This window comes from Solanum lycopersicum, chromosome 5, assembly GCF_036512215.1.
Source record: "Solanum lycopersicum chromosome 5, SLM_r2.1".
Classification (NCBI taxonomy): Eukaryota; Viridiplantae; Streptophyta; class Magnoliopsida; order Solanales; family Solanaceae; genus Solanum; species Solanum lycopersicum.
The window spans coordinates 30,233,400-30,255,600 of NC_090804.1; the positions used below are offsets into that span (position 1 = coordinate 30,233,400).

The window sequence follows — 22,201 nt, forward strand, 5'->3', positions numbered from 1 at the left end:
GCTCATTGCTAGTCTACCGGTGCTTTTCTCAACTTCTTTTATTTTTATAACTTTTTGAGTTTACTCAAACATTATGGAAGTTTGCTTCTAGTTATGAGGTTTACTTAATCTTTGGATAACCGGTCATCCCTTTCTTTACTTGATGAAATGTGAATTTAACCTTACATTATCATCTTGATGTTAATGAGACTTGTCTCACGATTATTAACACCCTCTTATGTGAATATATTTAACATAATTGTCTAGGTGTGAGTGAGGCTTGTATCACTTCTTTTAACACCTCATTCTGGTCACTGTCATAATTTTTAAACTTTTAATTATGGCATTACTCACCTTATCTTGTTTAATGACATTTGATAGCTTTATACCATTCTTTATGAACGTTATAAACTTTGTTCAATGTACTTACTTATATTCGTAGTTCATTTGGAAAGGATATGTTGGGACTTGTCCCACTGATTGACATACCCTTGGTTATGAATTCAAAGTTACATTGGTCATGCTTAATTTTGTATACCTTAGTCATAAGCCAATTTTGTATCATATTTTGGAAATACATTGTAAGCCAATTTCTTGGCATAAACTAAACTTTCAATATTAGGGTAATCTAGAATATTGTTAGCCAATTATTGGCATAAGCCAAAATTTCACTAGACAATGGTCATGAGAATATGATTATCCAATTCAATGAACTTCATGAATATACTATAGTGATTTAATCATTCTAAGCAAGTCGACATTTAACAGTGAACTAAACTTCATGAACGATTCATAACAAGTTCATCTTCTCAAACACAATTTGGCATTACAACATTCTTTAACTCATGTAACTAATGCCCTAATCATACAAATCAAATCTATAGGCCTCACTAGACATTAACAGATCAAGAACCCTACACATAATGATCAATTTTCACCACATACCAACATGTTTGAGATTACATCTACATACTATTAGAATCGAAAACAAGGATAACTAGGGAGGTGGACGTTCAACAATGTCATTGGGAACAACCCTAGCTTCGATTTTCTTGAATTCATAAGACGTGTGACAAGCCTCCTGAGGAAAGGAAACCAAGAGAGAAAAAACATACCTTTTGTAGAATTGAATATACGAAGATCACCTTGCATGACAGCCTTGAAGAATATTTTTAAATCGCCTAAGAGAACTTTTTTTTCTTACGTTTTTTCTTACTGTTTCCAGTGGTGAGTTTTCTAGTGTTTGAACGTGATTCTAAGTCTTACGAAGTGATATTGACTAATTCAACTTATGATAATTAAGTTAATTAAATAAATTAATTAGTTAATTACTAAAATGCCCCTCCTAAGTTGACTAGACATAGGAGAACATTTAACTTAGCCAAATCTGAAAATTGAATAAGGGTCTTGTCCTAGCTTATGAAATTTCATTAATTAATTAAGTTGCTAATTTAATTAATTAAGGGATATATGTTAATAACTAAAGTACCCCTAAGTCATTAGGACCATAACTAACACTTCTTAACCATCCTAGGTTAGGTACTAGGTTGTCTTTTAGTTAGTTACACGGTTTGGTGTCACCCGACTAGGTCTTAGGTTGTCGGGTCCCTTAGTTAGTTATTTTTGGTTGGTCCTAGGTTATTTATTTAGTTAGGTCAGTTAGTTAGAGTCTAGAATTGGTCAGGGAATTAGGCCTCACATGGAGGGACCCGTTCGCGAGCGCCTTCCCTTAACCACCCATAACCGAATTCGGTTAGGTTGGTCGCGTGGTCCCCCTTGGTTGGTTACACATGTTCTTGCAAATGTGTTGCTGCCCACTTTCCCAACTAAATATTTTGGAAGGATCATCTGGAATGTTTACTTATTGTCACAAGGATCATCACTATGTCCTTGGACACTGCTTAATCTACATGATCATTTTAAATGATCATGTGCTATGGTACCTAGGCTTGACACTTGGATGCCTAGTACCTCATGTGTTGGGTTTAGCATCAATGTGTATTTTTAGCTTAGGGTTTTCATGGTAGGTACATTTCTTAGATAAGCTTGGATTATTATACACCCTTGTGTATATATAGAAATTGGCTAACACTCTTAAGACAATAGTTTCTAATATGTCCAATATTTCTCAATATTGGGCATTGGGATGCCTATGTACCCCCAATACCTATTCATAAAACATAATAGGTGATATACCGTGGTTTCACGGTATTATTAATACTTTTTCCTTAAGTTTAGTGTGTCCAAAAGCCTTTTTGTGCTAATTTTCATATAAGTTTCTTTTTATTTTATAGGAAATCTGTCCAAAGCTGAATGCGGAGATTTTGAGCGAAAAATGCATAAGAGACCACCTACGGGGCTTATGACGGTCCGTCATGCTTGTGACGGTCCGTAGGTGGCAGCGTAGTGCAACTGCTGAAGGAAGATGGGGAAGTCTGACCAAGTGTGGGGTTACGAAGCTTGTGACGGTCCGTCGTGTCTATGACGGTCCGTCATGCAGGTTCGTCATGAAGTTCAAAGAAGTGATCCCAGTACCCATATTTCAAGAGTTGAAGTGTTTTGAAAGGAAGGCCCTCGACGGAGCGTTGTGCCTATGACGACCCGTAATACTTGCCGTAGAGGGTAATGAAGAAGAGCAGCAGAAGAAATTGCATAAGTATGGGACGACGGAGTCCATGACGGTCCGTCGTGACCATGACGATCCGTCGCAAGGTCCGTTGACCCAACCGCGTTTTGGCAGATTTCCAGCAAATAGAGTTCTTGTTTAATTAGGTTTTTTTTTTATAAATAGTTCGAAAAACCTCGTTTTTGAGGTTAGACTCTGGATCATTGTTAGACTCTTAGACGGTTAGACTCTGGATTGTTAGACATCATACTATTAGACTTTGTGTATTAGTGTGAGATTCTTGATAATTATTAGACTTTTGATTATCATTGATTGTTGGTGATTTTTGGTGATTAATCAAACAAACTTTTGGATTTTACGCTTTCTCATTGAGGTAAGTACATGAATTCTTATTTGACATATTTGAATATTGTGATTATGACTATGGGTAAATAAACACCATAACTAGGGTTGTGGGAACCATAGGCAAATAATGAGATAAAACCTAACTAAAATAACAATTCTAGAATAGTGTCTTGCATGTATTACGCTTAGAAGTCTTTTTAACGGATGGCCAACGTTATAACTCACCTTAATGCTACTTGCCGGACCAAGTAGGTAGATAATAGGAAAAGAATTATTAGCATAGATTTAGTGTTTACTCTCTAATAGACTAGTATTGATTGGTATGAGGTAATAACTTAGTTAAATATCGAATACGATGCTTAATATGAGGTAAAGATAAGGGATAGGAAAGCAACACACGTAGCCGAACCAAGGTGCGGAGTGAAATTTTTAGATGCCAGACCAAGGATTTAGAAATACATAACTTATCGCTTTGCATGCAAGATACTAGGAAAGAATTGTTATAGTTAGAATTATCAAGTTATGAACCTGTGGGGAACACATAAACCCTAGTTACTTTGATTAATTGATTAAAATCCAACATTCAGAGCTGTTAAGTGTCCCTTTCAATTGCGTTAGTTATTTTCATTCATTTAGAAGAAATATAATCCCCCGTTTTATTGTTTTTTACTTTCCAAGGAAGTCATTGACCAAACAATAGTAATAACAGGTTGAAGTTAAGTCTAGACTATTTTCCTCGTGGGAACGATCCCAACCTCACTAGTTGGGTTATTTACTTGACACGACCGCTTTACTTCTTATTTGAGAAGTAAGTTTGAGCGTATCAAATTTTGGCGCCGCTGCCGGGGATTTTAGCTTTTAGATTAACTTGAACTTATTACTATAGTTTAGTTGATATTTTCTTGATTTTACTTTGTTTTATTGTTTTTGATTTTTTTAGAACTATCCTCCTTGTATGCCAAATACACGGAGAGGAAGAGAACCCTTGTTTCCCTACGATCACGAGTTAGAGCGTACACTGCACAATATGAATCGAAACTTGGGAATAAATGATGATGATCCGAACCAGAACATCCCAGCTCTGGTTGATATTCATGGTCAGATGTTACCCGATGCTCCGGGTGAACACTAACAGAGGGGACAAAATCCCGCTCCACGGCCCCAAGCATACTACAGAGGCTATGATAACATAGCAGACTCGGACAGGCCACTAGTTTTGCCTCCTCTACCCACAGGCCACACTTTTGTGGTAACTAGTAGCCTGATGCAAATGCTCACTGCCAGAGGTTTGTTTTCAGGGCTACCTTCTGAGGACCCACATGCCCATATAGCTAAGGTAAGGGCAGTGTGTAAAAGCTGTGTAGGGAGGCCTGATTTGGATCTAGATGTAATAGGTCTCAGAGTGTTTCCTCTCTCACTGACGGGAGAGGCTGCTATGTGGTTCACTGAGCTCCCATACAAATCAATCTTCACTTGGAACCAACTAAGGGATGTCTTCTTAGCACGCTACTATCCGGTCTCCAAGATATTAAACCACAAAGACATAGTGAACAACTTTGTGGCACTACCAGGAGAGTCAGTTAGTAGTTCTTGGGATAGATTCACCTCATTCTTGAGAAGTGTTCCAAATCACCGTATAGATGATGAGTCACTAAAGGAATACTTCTAACGGGGACAGGATGATAACAATAAAGCAGTGTTGGACACTATAGCAGGTGGATCTTATGGGGAGTCCTTTTGCTGAGATCGCTGAAAAATTAGAGAAAATCTCCCGGAATAACAAAGCTTGGAGTACTAGGAAGTCTGATACAGGGAGAAACACCTTCGCAGTGCAGTCCACTCACAACCCAACCACAGATGAGATTCATGAAGAAATGGCTCAGATGAGAACCGAGCTTGGGTTGGTACTAAAACATGTCACTGGGGTGCAGAAAAGATAAATGCAGTCAACTACTTGGCTAAACCACCACCTCCTAATGATGAATGCTATTATGCGGAGGACACTTATGCAGTAAATGAGCAGACGGGGGGGGGGGGGGGGGGGGGTTCTGACCAAGCGCCAAAGGCTCAAATCAGGATAATTGGCACCAAGGTCAAGGGAACCAAGGTCGAAACTATGGTAACTACAATCGTGAGGGTCATTATGTCCGAGATGGAAACTATAACCGCGACAACAACTTTAATAGGGGTAACTATGCTAATAGAAACAACAGGAATGGGCCCTATGTCCCTCCTCAAAATCGGGAAGTTACTCCTAGGGATGGTGGAGATAGTATGGCGCGAGTTGAGGATATGTTGCACAAAATGATGAGGAGGTTCGATGCTAGTGATGAGCACATCAAAGAGTTAAGGGGTGATTTAGCTAGTATTGGGCAAAAAGTTGATACACATGCAATTTCGATTAAACAGATCGAATTGCAAATGGCCCAATTATATGCGACAGTGAACACACGGCAACCGGGCACTCTTCCTAGCAACACTGTCCAAAATCCAAAGAATGATGTGCACTGTATGGCAATCACTACTCAGGGTGGTAAACAAACCATTGACCCACCTATGCCATCTACTGAGGAAAATATGAGAAAGGATAATGATAGTGTGGTAAAGGGTAGTGGTGAAGCAGAGAAAAGTAATGGAAAAGATGCAGAAGTACCTATCAAGGTAATTCCCATGCCTAGGCCACCACCACCCTTCCCTCAGAGATTAGTGAAAAAGACCGAGGATGGTAAATATCGGCGTTTCATAACAATGTTGAAGCAGCTTTCTATCAATGTCCCTTTTGGTAGAAGCTCTAGAACAAATGCCCGGTTATGCCAAATTTATGAAAGATCTGGTCACCAAGAAAAGATAGGTCACTTTCGAGGATGATGATAGACTACAGTACTGTAGTGCTATTGCTACAAGATCACTCGTAGAAAAGAAAGAAGATCCTGGTGCGTTCACTATTCCTTGTTGCGAAAGCATTATGTGAACTGGGAGCAAGCATAAATCTCATGCCCTCTCGATTTACAAGAAGTTGGGTTTGGGGGATCGAAAACCCACTGCGATGCGGCTACTGATGGCTGATCGGATAGTGAAACGACCTATAGGGATACTTCATGATGTGCTAGTAAAAGTGGAGCCATCGGACAGTGAAACGACCTATAGGGATACTTCATGATGTGCTAGTAAAAGTGGAGTCATTCATATTTCCGGCTGATTTTGTTATTCTTGATTGTGAGGTTGATTTTGAAGTGCCTATTATCCTTGGGAGGCCATTCCTTGCTACAGGTAGAGCCTTAGTTTATATGAAGAAGGGACAGATGACATTTCGGTTGAATAATGAAGAAGCGACCTTCAACATTTGTAGGACCATGAGGCAGAGTGGTGAGATCCAATCGGTATCTGCCATATCCCACAAAAAAAAGATGAAGAAGGAGAATGAAAAAAAGATGCAAAACAAGAGTTTATGGTTGGAGATTTGGTGCTTGTAGACAGTTCTGGGTCGCCTTGTCTTCCGGGCAAGCTCAAGTCCAAATGGACTGACCCTTACTTGATTACCCAAGTATTCCCTCATGGAGCAGTTGAGTTAAAAGCCAAGGAGGGAGTGCGGTTTAAGAGGAATAGAGATAGAATAAAACTCTATTTTGGGCATAAAGCATCAGGGAATGAAGTGATAGAGGCATACCATCTTGATGAAGTCTGAGTAATCAAGGGTCCCCAGTCGTGCCGCGACATTAAATAAGGCTCTTGTTGGGAGGCAACCCAATACTTATAGTCTTTTTAGTAATGGTAGAATTTTTCTACTAATGGGTTTTTAAATTTGCAGGCACATCACCAGGAAATTCTGCAGAAAATTACTCTGCATCAGTCACTGACGGATACATCGACGAACCATTGCGCCTGCGATGGACCGTCGTATGCCTCCATCATACTAGGTACATCTTTCTGTTAGTTTCAAACTAGGGCACACACAACAGAACCAATGACGGGTCGTCACAACTGCAACGGACCGTCATCGGGGAATCGTCGCGTGATTAATGAGTCGTACCTGACCCAACCCGGCTGGAGTCTTTTTCAAAATTAGACCGTTTAAACTCTCCAACCCCTAATTTCACCCCATTCCTTCATTATTCCTCCCACTACTCTCTCTTTTTCAACTTCCACAATCTATTCCTCTATCAACCACCGATCATTTCCCCCCACAATTCCCTAAAGCCCTAAAAGTGTTAATCTACTAGTCGGAGTTGCTGCTGTGGGTGTCTTCCTGGCCACCGAGTACTTGTCCATTTGTTTTCTCCTATTCTAAGGTATGTGTCTCTAATTTCTACTCATTTATCTTGCATTTTTGTTTATTAGTTAGTATTAGCTTAGTTCTTAGTCATATGTTGTTTCTTTTATACGATTCCGTCTAACCTAGGTTAAAAATGTTCGAAATTGCCATGTTTACAACCCTAGATATAGGTGCTTTTGCATTACCAATTTCCTAGGTAGTTGGGTTAGACAAATGTAGGTCCAACACACTACAAGTTCAATTTTGGGTTCGACGGGGATGAATGGGGTACACCATTTCTGTCACTGATCTACAGAACGAGACCCTGATGACGGACCGTCGTAGGGTCCGTTCCAAAATCCCTAACTCCCCATTGTCCATTTTTTCTAAGTGTCCCCCAACGGACACATGTGACGGACCTACACAACCGTTCTGGTTGTCAGAGACCCTGTTTCTAAGGGTCTCTCACCTTTTCTAAGTGTCCTTCAATGGACACATGTGACGGACCGTCATACCCACGACGGTCCGTCCTGCATGACCGTCATGACGGTTAGAGACCCCTCTCCTATGGGTCTCCATATTTTCTCCAAGTGTCCTACGACGGACCGTCGTACCTGTGACAGTCCGTCCTGCACATAACATCATACTAGTAAGAGACTCCTTCAGGGTTCTCCATATATACATAGTCTAAGTAACACACGACGGACCCCATGACGGTCCGTCATAGTCACGACGAGCCGTCACCAGGCCCGTCGTGTGTCACTGTTTCTATAGCAATGACATACTATTTTCTATATTTTATTTAGTATGGTTTTGCTTGTCTTGTTTGCCACTACTCGTACTAATATTGATCCTTTACAGGTACTATCTACTATGGCACCCAAGCAAGACAGAATCTACGCACGTGGGCGATCTAAGTCTGTCGCCCCGTCTGCCCGCATGGTCATTGGCTCTGATGATGAGCGTGACCCTGAGTATGTGCCCCCAGGTACTTCCACCCCTTCCCATGCTGCACGTGCTCCCAGAGCCACACCCAAAAAGGTGGCGTCTGGCTTAGTCACTGCCTCCCAGTCTGATGAGGAGCGCACCGTGACCGGCACACCCTCTGAGTTAGCCACAAATGAAGAAGGAGCGTCTGGATCCTTAGGAGTATCATGGTCCGAGGAAGCCTCCGGCTCTCCTGAGGTTCCCGCACCCGCCACCGCTGCAGCGTCGGCCTTGTCTGATGAGGCTGACAGTTCAGAATCTACATCAGGCTCACCAGCTCAGGTCCCTACCGCAGCCACTGACCAGCCCAACGGGTGGTGTGTCGATGGGCAATTTCAAGTCTACTCCGACGCTTAGTTCCTGACTGATAAAGGAGTGATGACTCAAACACTCATCTTGGAGCGGTGGGTCCTTACAGGGAGCCTCCCGACGATGCCTGAGATCCAAAATCTCTTCACTAGGCATCACTTGGAGTGGACAGCACGTCTGTTGGGACGTTACAGTGAAGAAATGGTTCGAGAGTTCTACGCATCCTACGTAGCGACTCTCTGATCGCAGATAGATAGGCGGGCTGCCCCCGCTAAACAGGCCCCACTGGAGAAGGTCCGAGTATGGGGCGTACAGGTTGCACATTTCCCTGCCTGCCATCCGACGGTTTCTATACAACGAAGGTGTTGATGCTACTCGGACCCCTCTCACTGCCGAGTTCGACTATCGCTTGCAGATAGTTAAAGATGGCCAGTTCCTGCGCGAGCCATCACTGAGAGAGACCACCAAGAGGTGGATGGCCCTGCACCTGTTAGTAGATGGAGAGGGTGCCGACTTGGTAACTGAGCCAAAGGGGGCCATCAAGAAGGCCAACCTCACTTTCATGGCGAAGTTCTTGTGGCTGCTTATCCATCACTGCCTTTCCCCCACAGCTGCTGATAATATCGTTACATGGGATCGAGCAGTGTTGATGGCGGTGATGATAGTCGGGTTCGATGTGGACTTCGCGTGCTTCTACAGGCAGTCATGCACGAGAGGGCATTCAAGGTCACTACTACTTACCCTTTCCTGTGCATAATCTTCGCTCTCTGCAGGTCCGCAGGTGTGCCGATATGGCACGTAGATCAGCTCAAGACCCCATAGGGCACTGTTGACGTCGGCCTCATTAGAGACGAGGCCAATGAGTTGGCTCCATGAAGAGGGCCCCGTCCAGAGCTGCCCCTACTTGCTGATGATCTTGCTGATACGGTAGCCCAGGCCCGCACGGCTACAGAGGCGGCGGCGTCCACTGACACTACCCCAGTCGAGTCTATCTCGGGTAGTAGCACTGCCACGAGCTCCTCTTGCACAGCCCCTCTACCGGCACTGGTCCCGCTTGCTAGGGTCCAAAAATTGGAGGCACAAATGGCTACCTTCTACATCATATCCAGCCGTGGATGCAGAAGTCGATTATTGAGTCAGAGGAGCGTCTAGAGCGGAAAATGGTACAGTATACAGAGCGAAAGATCGCTGAGGTTAACCAGCGCTTGGACGCCTTCGAGTTGAGGGTGCTAGCCCGACCAGCTCCTCCGGTGGATGTATCGACTCTTCAGGCTGCAGTTGACAGCCTTCGTGCAGATATCAACACGATCTTAGAGGCTAGGGTGCCGGAGTATGAGGCCCCTTCTGTCGAGCCTGCTGAGGACACAGTGCTAGCGGCCCTATTCGCCACCTCAGAGATTCCACCACCTCCCACTCGAGAGAATGCCAAGAGGCGTAGGGGTCGAGCAGAGGACGAGGCGCGAGCACGGAAGAAAGAGCACCGAGAGATGGAGGCTGCGAGGAGAGCCTCACTTGCTGAGGAGAGGCGCACCAGATGAGAGCATCAAAGTTAGCGGCTGGGGCGTCTAGCTCCCGTACTGTGGAGATAGCAGGAGGCACTACTGATAGTGCGGTTGTTGTTGAGGATGCTATTGAGGGTGTCTAGATTGTAGAGGACGTGAGTTTTGGGGAACCGGACCCACCAGCTTGCTGATCGACGGCGCAGGTTTGCTTCACCTACCACTCTAGTATTTAAATTTTTATGCATTGGGGACAATTGCATGCTTTTTTGTTGGGGGTGGGGTAAATGGAAAGTGAGTGTTAGGGTGAAGTCTGAGTAGCCCAATTCACTATCCTCTTTTGGGGTTTTCTTGCCTGTGTTCCCCAAAAGACTGATTACTTTTTCTGTTGAACCGACATGTTTATATCTTTTGTACATCGTTTAATTCTGGAGCTTGATGGCTAAAATGATATCCTGATAAACTGGAAAATGATGCATGACTAGGCATAGTAACTGATAATTGTGTGGCTCTAAGCATGACATAGAGTTACACCATTGCATTACCCTAAGTCTTAAATTCGAACTAGGTGTCTGATAATCTGGTATAGTGATGAGATGTCAAGTGAGTGTGAGGAAGATTTGAATAGTCCACTGTTTGTAGTGAGCTAGAACTTGCCTGGTTAGTCCTGCTAAAAGTAAGTTGTAATAGACAATTAAGAAAGGATCATAGAACCTTATTCAATATAGCCCATTTCTAGCCTAGATAAAATAAACCAAATGAAATTTATCCTTCTTTGATCCAAATGATCTGAGCTTAAATTAGACCTTTCTTTTTCACCCCAACTGATCTTTTCTAGGAACAATGTATTGTCCCTGGTCACCCTTGGACATGTGCACCACAGCTTATGCCAAAAGCATAAGTTGAGGGTGGCTAATGCAGTAAACAACCTTCGTTATGGCCATGACCCAACTTTGGGTATTGTGTTCCTTGACTCATGGAAAAGCCATGAGTTGAGGGTGGCTACTATGAGGAATGCTCTGGAAAGTGGGGTTGAAAGAACAAAGAGAGAGAAAGAACAAAAGTAAAGTAACTCAACAATTAGTCGAAAGAAAAGAAAAGAAAAAAAAAGGAAAATATACAAGAAATACAAGCAAGAAAAGAAGAGAGTCACTTACACAAATGAAGAAATAAGAGAAAATAGCAAGGTGAAAGAATATGAGAAACTGGGCAAGATAAAATGATAGAAAGTGGAAGGTTTAGCCAATATGTCAACGAGGGCAAAAAGTCACTAAAGTATACCTAAATATACCCTACCTGACCCTTAGCCTATGTTACAAGCCAAGAAAGTCCTATCGTGATCCTAAGGGTTGTATAGCGAACTTAAGGCAGTGAAAATAAGGGCAAGCTTATGGCAATAGGTATGAATGAGTGTGACTATTTTCTGAGAGCGTGTGTTGAAAAGTAATCCTTATACTCAAATTGAAATCATTGTGTGAAAAATGAGAATTTTGTTTTGAAGTGAGGACACTAGTTGCAATACCAGAATTGTTAGCACCTTAGTGAGAAATTGAAGAGGATAGGTGTTAGTGCATGGTGAGTCTGTGTCATGTTCTGATCCCACATAGTTCAAGCCTAATAGTGATAACATGCATAGTTTTGATGAGATTAATCGGGATTGATAGCCAAATGATTGCAATGGATGAAACATGGATACTATTGTACAAAGATATTGTATTGAGTCATAGTGCGTCGCTTGAGGAAAAACACGAATTTAAGTTGAGGGTGTTGATATACCGTGGTTTCACGGTATTATTAATACTTTTTTGTTAAGTTTAGTGTGTCCAAAAGCCTTTTTGTGCTAATTTTTATATAAGTTTCTTTTTATTTTATAGGAAATCTGTCCAAAGTTGAATGCGGAGATTTTGAGCGAAAAAATGTAGAAGAGACCACCTACGGGGCTTATGATGGTCCGTCGTGCTTGTGACGGTCCGAAGGTGGAAGCGTAGTGCAGCTACTGAAGAAAGATGGGGAAATCTGACCAAGTGTGGGGTTACGAAGCTTGTGACGGTCTGTCGTGTCTATGACGGTCCATCCTGTAGGTTCGTCATGATGTTCAGAGAAGTGATACCAGTACCCATATTTCAAGAGTTGAAGTGTTTTGAAACGAAGGCCCTCGACGGACTGTTGTGCCTTTGACGGTCCGTCATACTTGCCGTCGAGGGTAATGAAGAAGAGCAGCAGAAGAAATTGCATAAGTATGGGACGACGGAGTCCATGACGGTCCGTCGTGACCATGACGATCCGTCGCGAGGTACATCGACCCAGCCGCGTTTTGGTAGATTTCCAGCAAATAGAGTCCTTGTTTAATTAGGTTTTTATTTTTTATAAATAGTTAGAAAAACTTCATTTTTGAGGTTAGACAGAGATCATTGTTAGACTCTTGGACGGTTAGACTCTGGATTGTTAGACATCATACTATTAGACTTTGTGTATTAGTGTGAGATTCTTGATAATTATTAGACTTTTGATTATCATTGATTGTTGGTGATTTTTGGTGATTAATCAAACAAACTTTTGGATTTTACTCTTTCTCATTGAAGTAAGTACACATATTTGAATATTGTGATTACGACTGTGGGTAACTAAACTTCATAACTAGGGTTGTGGGAACCATAGGCAAATAATGAGATAAAACCTAACTAAAATAACAATTCTAGAATAGTGTCTTGCATGTATTAATAATTCTTTCACTTAGAAGTCTTTTTAACGGATGGCCAACGTTAGAACTCGCCTTAATGCTACTTGTCGGACCAAGGAGGTAGATAATAGGAAAAAAATTATTAACATAGATTTAATGTATACTATCTAATAGGCTAGTATTGATTGGTACGAGCCAATAACTTAGTCAAATATCGAATATGATGCTTAATATGAGGTAAAGATAAGGGATAGGAAAGCAACACACGTAGCCGGACCAAGGTGCGAAATGAGATTTTCTAGATGCCGGACCAAGGATTTAGAAATACATAACTTATCACTTTGCATGCAAGATACTAGGAAAGAATTGTTATAGTTAGAATTATCAAGTTATGAACCTATGGGGAACATATAAACCCCAGTTACTTTGATTAATTGATTAAAATCCAACATTCAAAGTTGTTAAGTGTCCCTTTCAATTGCGTTAGTTATTTTCATTCATTTTGAAATAGAATCCCCCCTTTTATTGTTTTTACTTTCCAAGGAAGTCATTGACCAAACAATAGTAATAACAGGTTGAAGTTAAGTCTAGACTATTTTCCTCGTGGGAACGATCCCAACCTCACTAGTTGGGTTATTTACTTGACACGACCGCTTTACTTCTTATTTGAAAAGTAAGTTTGAGCGTATCAATAGGCTCTTCACTAACAAGTACATTTTATGGAAATATTACGTTATCCCCCCTTAGGAAGATACGTCCCCGAATTACACTACACATCATTTTGAATTAGAGAGGGTATTTTCAAAAACACATCACTATACTTGGAACTTCATCTTTGTAAATATATGATTCACAACTTACCCTTGATAATGCACAACAGTCAAAGCTTATCTGAAGCTTCATATCTGAGATTAAGGAACTTCCTTCTCAATCTTACTTTAATGCACATCACACTCATGCAACACAAATCAGAAAATGCTATACAAAAATAGCTACATGAATGCAAGAATGAACTCATATTAACTCATATAGTGCAAGTATAAAACACACAGTTATGGAATTAAAAACCAAAACGAACTTATGCACTAAAATTTAGAGTTTCATAAACAGTATTAGACTTAGGAATAGTATATCTAACCTCAAGAACTGAACAAGTGAGGGTAACGTGATCTCATATCGGCCTCGGCCTCCCATGTTGCTCCCTCAACAAGGTGGTTCCTCCATAACACCTTTAAGTGGCAAGGTCCTTGTTCCTCAGCCGCTTCACTTGGCGATCTAAAATTTCAAGTGGAACCTCTTCATAAGAAAGGTTCTCATTGACTCCTAACCCCACGATAGGCAGAATGGATGCTGGATTGCCTAGACACTTTTTAAGAATCGAAACATGAAATACTGGATGAACAGAAGCCAACTCATTTGGTAATTTCAGTTCATAGGCAACATTCCCTACTCGTGGTAACATCTCAGAGTCAACTTCCCTTTCTTACCAAACCTCATCATCCCTTTCATGGGTGATATCTTCAGGTAGACTTGATCACCTACCTCGAATTCAAGAGCTCTCCTCCTGTTATCAGCATAGGATTTTTGACGATTGTAAGCAGTAGCCAATCTATCCTTGATCATTCTCACCTTTTCCACAGTCTCATGTTTAATGTTAGGGCCAAGAATGTAAGACTCTCCCACTTCAAACCACCCAACTGGGGACCTACATCTCCTCCCATACAGTGCTTCAAAAAGTGCCATCCCAATGCATGAATGGTAGCTATTGTTATAAGAGAACTCAATCAGTGGCAAGTGATCATCTCAACTCCCTATCTTCAATGGTCTGAATGGTACGCTCTGCTTGTCCATCCGTATGGGGATGAAATGTAGTACTGAGCTTCACCTGTGCAAGCAAGCTCTTTTGGAAAGATCTACAAAAGTTAGAAGTGAACTGGGATCCCCTATCCAAAATGATAGATAAAGGAATCCCATTCCACCTCACTATCTCATCAATATACAGATTGGCATAATCTTCAATCGTGTAAGTAGACTTCACAAGTATAAAGTGAACAGACTTAGTCATTCTGTCAACAACGACCCAAATGGAATCATGTAGTCTCCTGGTCCTGGGCAGACCAACTACAAAGTCCATATTAATAGCCTCTTACTTCCATGTCGAGATCTCAATCGATTGGGTAAGACCTCCAGACTTAAGGTGTTCGGCCTTAACCTGTTGGCTATTGGGGCACTCTTGCACAAACATAGAAATATATCTCTTCATACTTTCCCACCAATAGATCTCCTTGAGATCATAATACATCTTGGTGGAACCTGGATGAATAGAATACCTGGACCCATGAGCCTCTGCAATAATTTTAGACCTCAAATCATCAATATTTGGCACACAAAATGTGCCCAGGTATCTAAGCACACCATCCTCCCCTAAGGAGAATGATTCATTTAGCTTACTCAAAACTAAGTCGTTCAACTCCATGAGCACTGGGTCGAGATGCTTCTTATCTTTAACATCTATAAAAAATAAGGATTTAAAACTAGAATTAACTGAAACACCCGCACTTGGTGTATCTACAAGTCGTACACCTAACCAAGACAATTGGTGTACCTCTTTAACCAGCTCCTTCTTCTAATCTTTAATATAAGACACACTGCCCATGCTCAATCAACTCAACACATCAGCCGCTACATTGGCCTTACCTGGGTGATAGTGGCCACTCATGTCATAATCCTTGAGAAGCTTTAGCCATTTTTTTGGCAGAGATTCAATTCTCTCTGTGTGAAAACATACTGAAGACTTTTATGGTCAGTAAATATATCAACATGTACACCAAATAAGTAATATCTACAAAGTTTTAACGCAAATACCATAACAGCTAACTCAAGATCATGGGTAGCATAATTCTTCTCGTGGATTTTCAACTGTCTTGATGCACATGCAATCACCTTGACATCCTACATAAGAACACATACCAAACCTACTCGGGAATCATCACAGTATACCACATACCGTACACCACTACTCAACAATGCGAGAACTGGGGCTGAAGTGAGTCAGTCTTTGAGCTCTTGAAGGATCTTTTCACAAGTTTCAGACCACTCAAACTTCACCTTATTCTTTGTTAAAGTTGTCAATGGGGCATCAATAGTTGAAAAGCCCTCAACAAACCTGCGATAATTATTAGCCAAACCCAAGAAACTACAAACATCGGTAGGAGTTAGGGGTCTCAGCCAATTCTTTACTACCTCAATCTTTTTTGAATCAACCTCTACACTCTGGACGGACACAAATGACCAAGGAAGGTCACTGATCTCAGCCAAAACTCACATTTGCTTAATTTTGCATACAACTGATGTTCCGTGAGTACTTTCAATGTCATTCTCAAATGATGTTCATGCTCTTCTCTGGTCTTAGAGTATATGAGAATGTCATCTATGAATATTATGACAAAAGAATCAAGGTATTCATGGAAAACCCTTTCTTAAGGTCCATAAAAGCGTCTAGTTCGTTAGTGAGACCAAATGACGGAAAGCAGTCTTAGGAATGTCCTATCGTCGCACTCAAAGCTGGTGATACCCTGACTGGAGGTCTATTTTAGAATATAAACTTGAACCTGGGAGCTGATCAAATAGATCCTCAATTCTTGGAAGAGAGTATTTGTTCTTTATAGTGACTTTGTTGAGCTGCCAATAATTGACACACATTCTAAGGGTTCAATCATTTTTCTTAACGAACAACACTGGAGCACCCCATGTGGATATGCTCGGCCGGATGAAGCCCTTATCAAGTATATCTATTAACTCTAACTTCAACTCTTTGAGTTCAGCTGGAGCCGTTCTATAGGTAAGAACGGAAATTGGTTAGGTGCTGGGATCTAACTCAAAAACGAATACCCCTTAGATAACATCTTATTGGCTTAATGATTGGAAATTATTTGGCTTGTTGGATTTGAACCACAACCTTCCCATTGCAGGTCTAACTCATTTGGAAACTGACACCTTACTACCCTGGAGCCAATCCATACCCAAGATCATATCAAAATCAAGCATGGCTAATTCTATTAGGTCAGCATAGGTGACTCTATCAAGAACATTAATTGGGTAATCTTTATATACTCTTTCAGCTCTAATGTCGTCTCCTATGGGAGTACTAACTATAAAAGGCTCATGCAAGATCTCACGAAGCAAGTCAAATTTACTGGCTACTAAAGGATTAACAAATGACAAAGTGGATGCTGGATCTAATAATGCATAAACAGGAAAATAGAAGACATGCAACGTACCAGTGACCACATCAGTTGACTTCTCCTGCTCCTCTCTACCTTTCAAAGCATATAATATGTTTCTCTTGGGAGGTTCGGTTGCAGTAGTATGATTAGGACGAGGCTGAGTATATGCCTTGGACTGATTCCTCACCTGTGAACAGTCCTTGACCATATGCCCACTCTTGCCGCACCCATAGCAGATATTATTACCTACCAGGCACTCACCTCCTTGGAAACAGCCACATTTACCACACGACATATTGTTATGCTAGGCATTTCTATCATTGCCCCATTTTGGGCCAGACTTGTCCGCTTTATAATTCGAGTTCCTGGAAGGAGTAGGATTACCTAAGCGCTGGTGCCCCTTCTTGAACTTGGATCTGTCTTGAACTCCAAACGAACAAGCTGGTGCCCCTTCTTGCCTTCTCGTCCTCTCTTTCTCTGACGATTCTCCTCCACCTAATGTGCATGAACCATCAACCTACCAAGGTCCATGTTATCATGCAACATAGCTGCCCGACACTCCTCCTCTAGATCCTTCGATACACCAGTCATAAACATGTTCATCTCATCCCTGCTATTGGACACTAGAGAAGAAGCATATTTCGAGAGCTTAACAAATTTCAAGGAATACTCCTTGACTTACATTACTTCCTGTCATAGGTGGATGAAATCTTCAACCTTAGACTCCCTCTGTTCTTTGGGAAAAAACCTCTCCAGGATTGCATTCTTGAGGATATCCCAAGTGATGGGAACTTCTCTAGGTGCTCGATCACCTGTCCATGTTGTGTACAACACATGTGCCACATCTTTGAGTTGATATGCAACACACTGAGCCTCTCCTTTTCATTCACCCCCATGGCACAATGAATCTTGTAAATTTAATCCACAAACTCTTGTGGATCCTCATTAGTCTTGACCCGTAGTAGACTGGAGGATTCATTGTAGTGAAGTCTCTCAGTCTGCTAGCCGTGGTGCTAGCATGTGGGTTCTCCCTGGGAGCACCCTCTCTAGTGGCCTGGGATGTGATAGCATGTGCCTGAGTAGTGATGGATTGGGCCATCTGAACTAGTGCTTCTCTTACTTCTCCATCCGTCAACGCAGCTACGTTGACTGTCACTTGCACTCCAGCAACTAGGGCTTGAAGAGAAGCTTAGTTGCCTCCAACAGCTGCTTCTTCGACTCTTCTGCCTGTGTTTCTCCTTGTGTTCATTTTCTACACTTATACACAAGAAGGAGTTAGACACTTAAATTACACAAAAATTTCAAAGCTCTAGAAGAAGGGAAATTCCTAACATCACAAAGTCTCTAAGTCATGATTGTGGTGCACTTCACAACCATAAGTTAGAAGCTACGCAACGTGGTTGTTTTGAGCCTTAGTTCCTAGGTAATTTGACCTCATGCTTTGATACAAAGTTTTTCACACCCGGATTCTAGAATCTGAACACAACAGTCATCATTAACCTCTCAGAGGTCGCAGACAAGCCTCTTCTTAGCGTTCATCACTATCATATAGTTAAATTTGCGAAAAATTTAAAACTTTTAAAACATAGTGAAGTATACATAGACTTGATATGATTACTATATAGAACAATATTTTAATGAGATCAAACTAAACAACCATGTATGTCTAAAATGCTAAGCTAGAATGATAGATGTAGCATCCTTGAACTCAAGTCTGGAGATTGCTAATCCAAACCGCGTCAATGGGTCTTCAATCTATTCTCTGACCTGAGCCTATAAAAATAGTAATAGTATAGGGTTAGTACACACTTGTACTAAGTATGGGTGTATGAACATATACACGTAAGGACTATGTATGATCAAGAAAAGCACTTCCTACAACAACATGCCATTTCTAGAAAGTGAAGTCACTAGACTTTCTTAATTCGTTATTTGTGAATCATGGTATGACTATGACATATTATAATGAATTTAAAGTACACAAATCATTTTCTATATGTACAAAAGAACTTGGAATCATGAACATAATTTTAGAACAGGTCGAGCAAAAATTTATAAATTTGCTCCTTTAGGCTGAGAGCTCCCTCTCCCAGCCTTAGTTTATTTTTCAGTCTTTTCTTCTTTTTGTTGTGTAGTTCAATGATCTCCTTTGATCTTATGTTTTACTTAAAAGTGAAATGATTCAATAAAGTCCCATACCTACAATGAATCAAGTATGTAATTCAAGAGATTAAGGAAATAATTTAACTATAATTTGGGTGTGAAATCTTTATAAGCCAATCTTTATTGGCTAGGCTACTTATTTCATCATTTTCATATTATGAAGATTATGGAGCATTAATTAGCCATTATTTTTTACTCCCTTTTATTGGCATAATATAAGAAGTCATTATAAGAAAATTTTATTTGGCTATACCCATTATTTAATCATTTGCATAATGTGAAGATATTGCAGCATCTTATCAACCACAAAATATTTGACATACTTAAGCTCTTGCTTTCTTAACTCACTTTGAACTTACATTTCTTCTTGTTTCTTTCTTACTTTCTTAAAGAAATCTTTAGCATTAAGATCATGCGAGCTAACATGAAATCCAGTGTCTGCCCCACACCGAAAAGGGGGGTTCACCGATAAAAGTGAACCTAGATCATGTGAGCTAAACATGAAATCCAGTGTCTTCCCCACATCAAAAAGAGGTAGTTCACGGCTAAAGTGAACCGAATACTTTCTTTGAGCATTAACTGACATAGATCATGTGAGATAAACATGAAATCCAGTGTGGAATCCACTAGCTAGTTCCTATGAAGGAAACATAGTTCAAAGACTAGTAGATTTTGGGGGAATCTTATACACCTTGGTTGAGCCTCATCTCATGAGGCTTACATGTGATGTCACAAACTCATCGCTAGTCTATCGGTGCTTTGCTCAACTTCTTTTTATTTATTACTTTTAGAGTTGACTCAATCATTATGGAAGCTTGCTTCTAGTTATGAAGTTTGCTTAACTCTTTGGGTAATCGGTCATCCCTTTCTTTACATGATGAAATGTGAATTTAGCCTTACATTATCATCTTGGTATTAATGAGAGTTGTCTCACGATTATTAAAACCCTCTTATGTGAATATATTTAACATAATTTTCAAGGTGTGAGTGAGACTTTTCTCACTTCTTTTAAAACCTCATTCTGGTCACATTCATGATTCTTAAATTTTTAATTATGTCATTACTCGCCTTATCTTGTTCAGTAACATTTGATAGCTTTATACCACTCTTGTTCAATGTACTTACTTATATTCATAGTTCATTTGGAAAGGATATGTTGGGACTTGTCCCAAAGATTGGCATACCCTTGGTTATGAATTCAAAGTTACATTGGTCATGCTTAATTTTGTATACCTTAGTCATTAGCCAATTTTGTATCATATTTTGGAAAAACATTGTAAGCCATTTTATTGGAATACACTAAACATTCACATATTATGGTAATCTAGAATATTGTTAGCCAATTTATTGGCATAAGCCAAACTTTCACTAGCCAATGGTCATGAAAAATATCATTAGCCAATTCAATCAACCTCATGAATATACTACAGTGATTTCATTAATCTAAGAAAGTTGACATTTAACAGTGAACTAAACTTCATGAATGATTCATAATAACTTCATCTTCTCGAACACAATTAGGCATTACAATATTCTTTAACTCATGTAACTAATACCCTAATCATAAGAATCAAATCTATAGTCTTCATTAGACATTAACAGATCAATAACCCTACACATTATGATTAATTAGCACCACATACCAATATTATGTTCGAGATTACATCTGCAAACTACTAGAATAAAAAACAAGGATAACTAGGGAGGTGGACGTTCAACAATGTCATTGGGAACAACCCTAGTTTCGTATTCTTGAATTCATAAGACATTTCAAAAGACTCTTGAGGAAAGGAAACCAAGAGACAAAACCCATACCTTATGTAGAATTGAATCTACGAAGATCACCTTGCACGAAAGCCTTGAAGAATATTTTGAAATCGCCTAGGAGAACTTTTTTTTCCTTATGTTTTTGCTTACTATTTCCAGTCATGAGTTTTCCAGTGTTTGAACGTGATTCTATGTGTTAAGAACTGATATTGACTAATTCAACTTAGGATAATTAAGTTAATTAAATAAATTAATTAGTTAATTACTAAAACGCCCCTCCTAAGTTGACTATACATAGGAGAACATTTGACTTAGCTAAATCTGAAAATTGGATAAGGGTCTTAGCCTACCTTGTGAATTTTCATTAATTAATTAAGTTGCTAATTTAATTAATTAAGGGACCTAGCGTAATTACTAAAGTACCCCTAAGTCATTGGAACCAAAACTAACCCTTTTTGACCATCATAGGTTACGTACTAGGTTGTGTCTTAGTTAGTTACACGGTTAGGTGTCACCCGACTAGGTCGTAGGTTGTAGGTACCTTAGTTAGTTATTTTTTGTTTGTCCTAGGTTAGTTAGTTAGTTAGGTCAGTTACTTAGAGTCTAGAGTTGGTTATGGAGTTAGGCCTCACATGGAGGTACCCGTCCGCGAGCCCTGCCCTTAATCACCCCTAACCGAATTCGGTTAGGTTGGTCTCATAGTCCCCCTTGGTCGGTTACACATGTGCTTGCACATGCGCTTGGACATATGTTGCTGCCCACTTTCCCAACTTACTATTTTGGAAGGATCATTTGGAATATTTTGTTATTGTCACAAGGATCCTCACCATTTCCTTGGACACTGCTTAATCTACATGATCATATTAAATGATCATGTGCCATGGTACCTAGGCTTGATACTTCGATGCGTAGTACCTCATGTTTTGGGTTGAGAATCAATATGTGTATTTTTAGCTTAGCGTTTTCATTGCAGGTACATTTCTTAGATAAGCTTGAATTTTATTATACACCCTTGTGTATATTTAAATATTGGCTAACACCCTTAACCCAATATTTTCTAATATGCCCAATATTACTCACTATTGGGCATTGGGATGCCTATGTACCCTCAATACCTATTCTAAACTTAATAGGCTCTTCACTAATAAGTACATTTTCTGGAATGTTACAATGATGGCAAGCCCAAAATAGTAGCTTCGATTATCTTAGATCAGACCTTCATTTAATGATTTCTTTGGCTTAAATACTTCCTAATACACTTCTAAAGTGTCCACAAGAATTATTCACATGTTGTCTTTAATTGTTGGTGTTTTGAACTAAAAATTGCTTTCGAAATCAATTCGAATGATCAAGGAATGGCTCCAGAAA

General features: G+C 40.3%; 1 protein-coding gene across 1 annotated transcript; it reads right to left on the reverse strand.

The window, feature by feature from the left end:
- Window positions 1-13,908: 13,908 nt before the first annotated feature.
- LOC138348757 (uncharacterized) lies at window positions 13,909-14,420 on the reverse strand. The gene is made up of 2 exons (XM_069298331.1): window positions 14,165-14,420; window positions 13,909-14,123 (listed from the first exon to the last, which is right to left on the reverse strand). Exons 1-2 carry the CDS (start codon window positions 14,418-14,420, stop codon window positions 13,909-13,911), a joined length of 471 nt encoding a protein of 156 aa, XP_069154432.1.
- Between the last annotated feature and the right edge of the window lie 7,781 nt (window positions 14,421-22,201).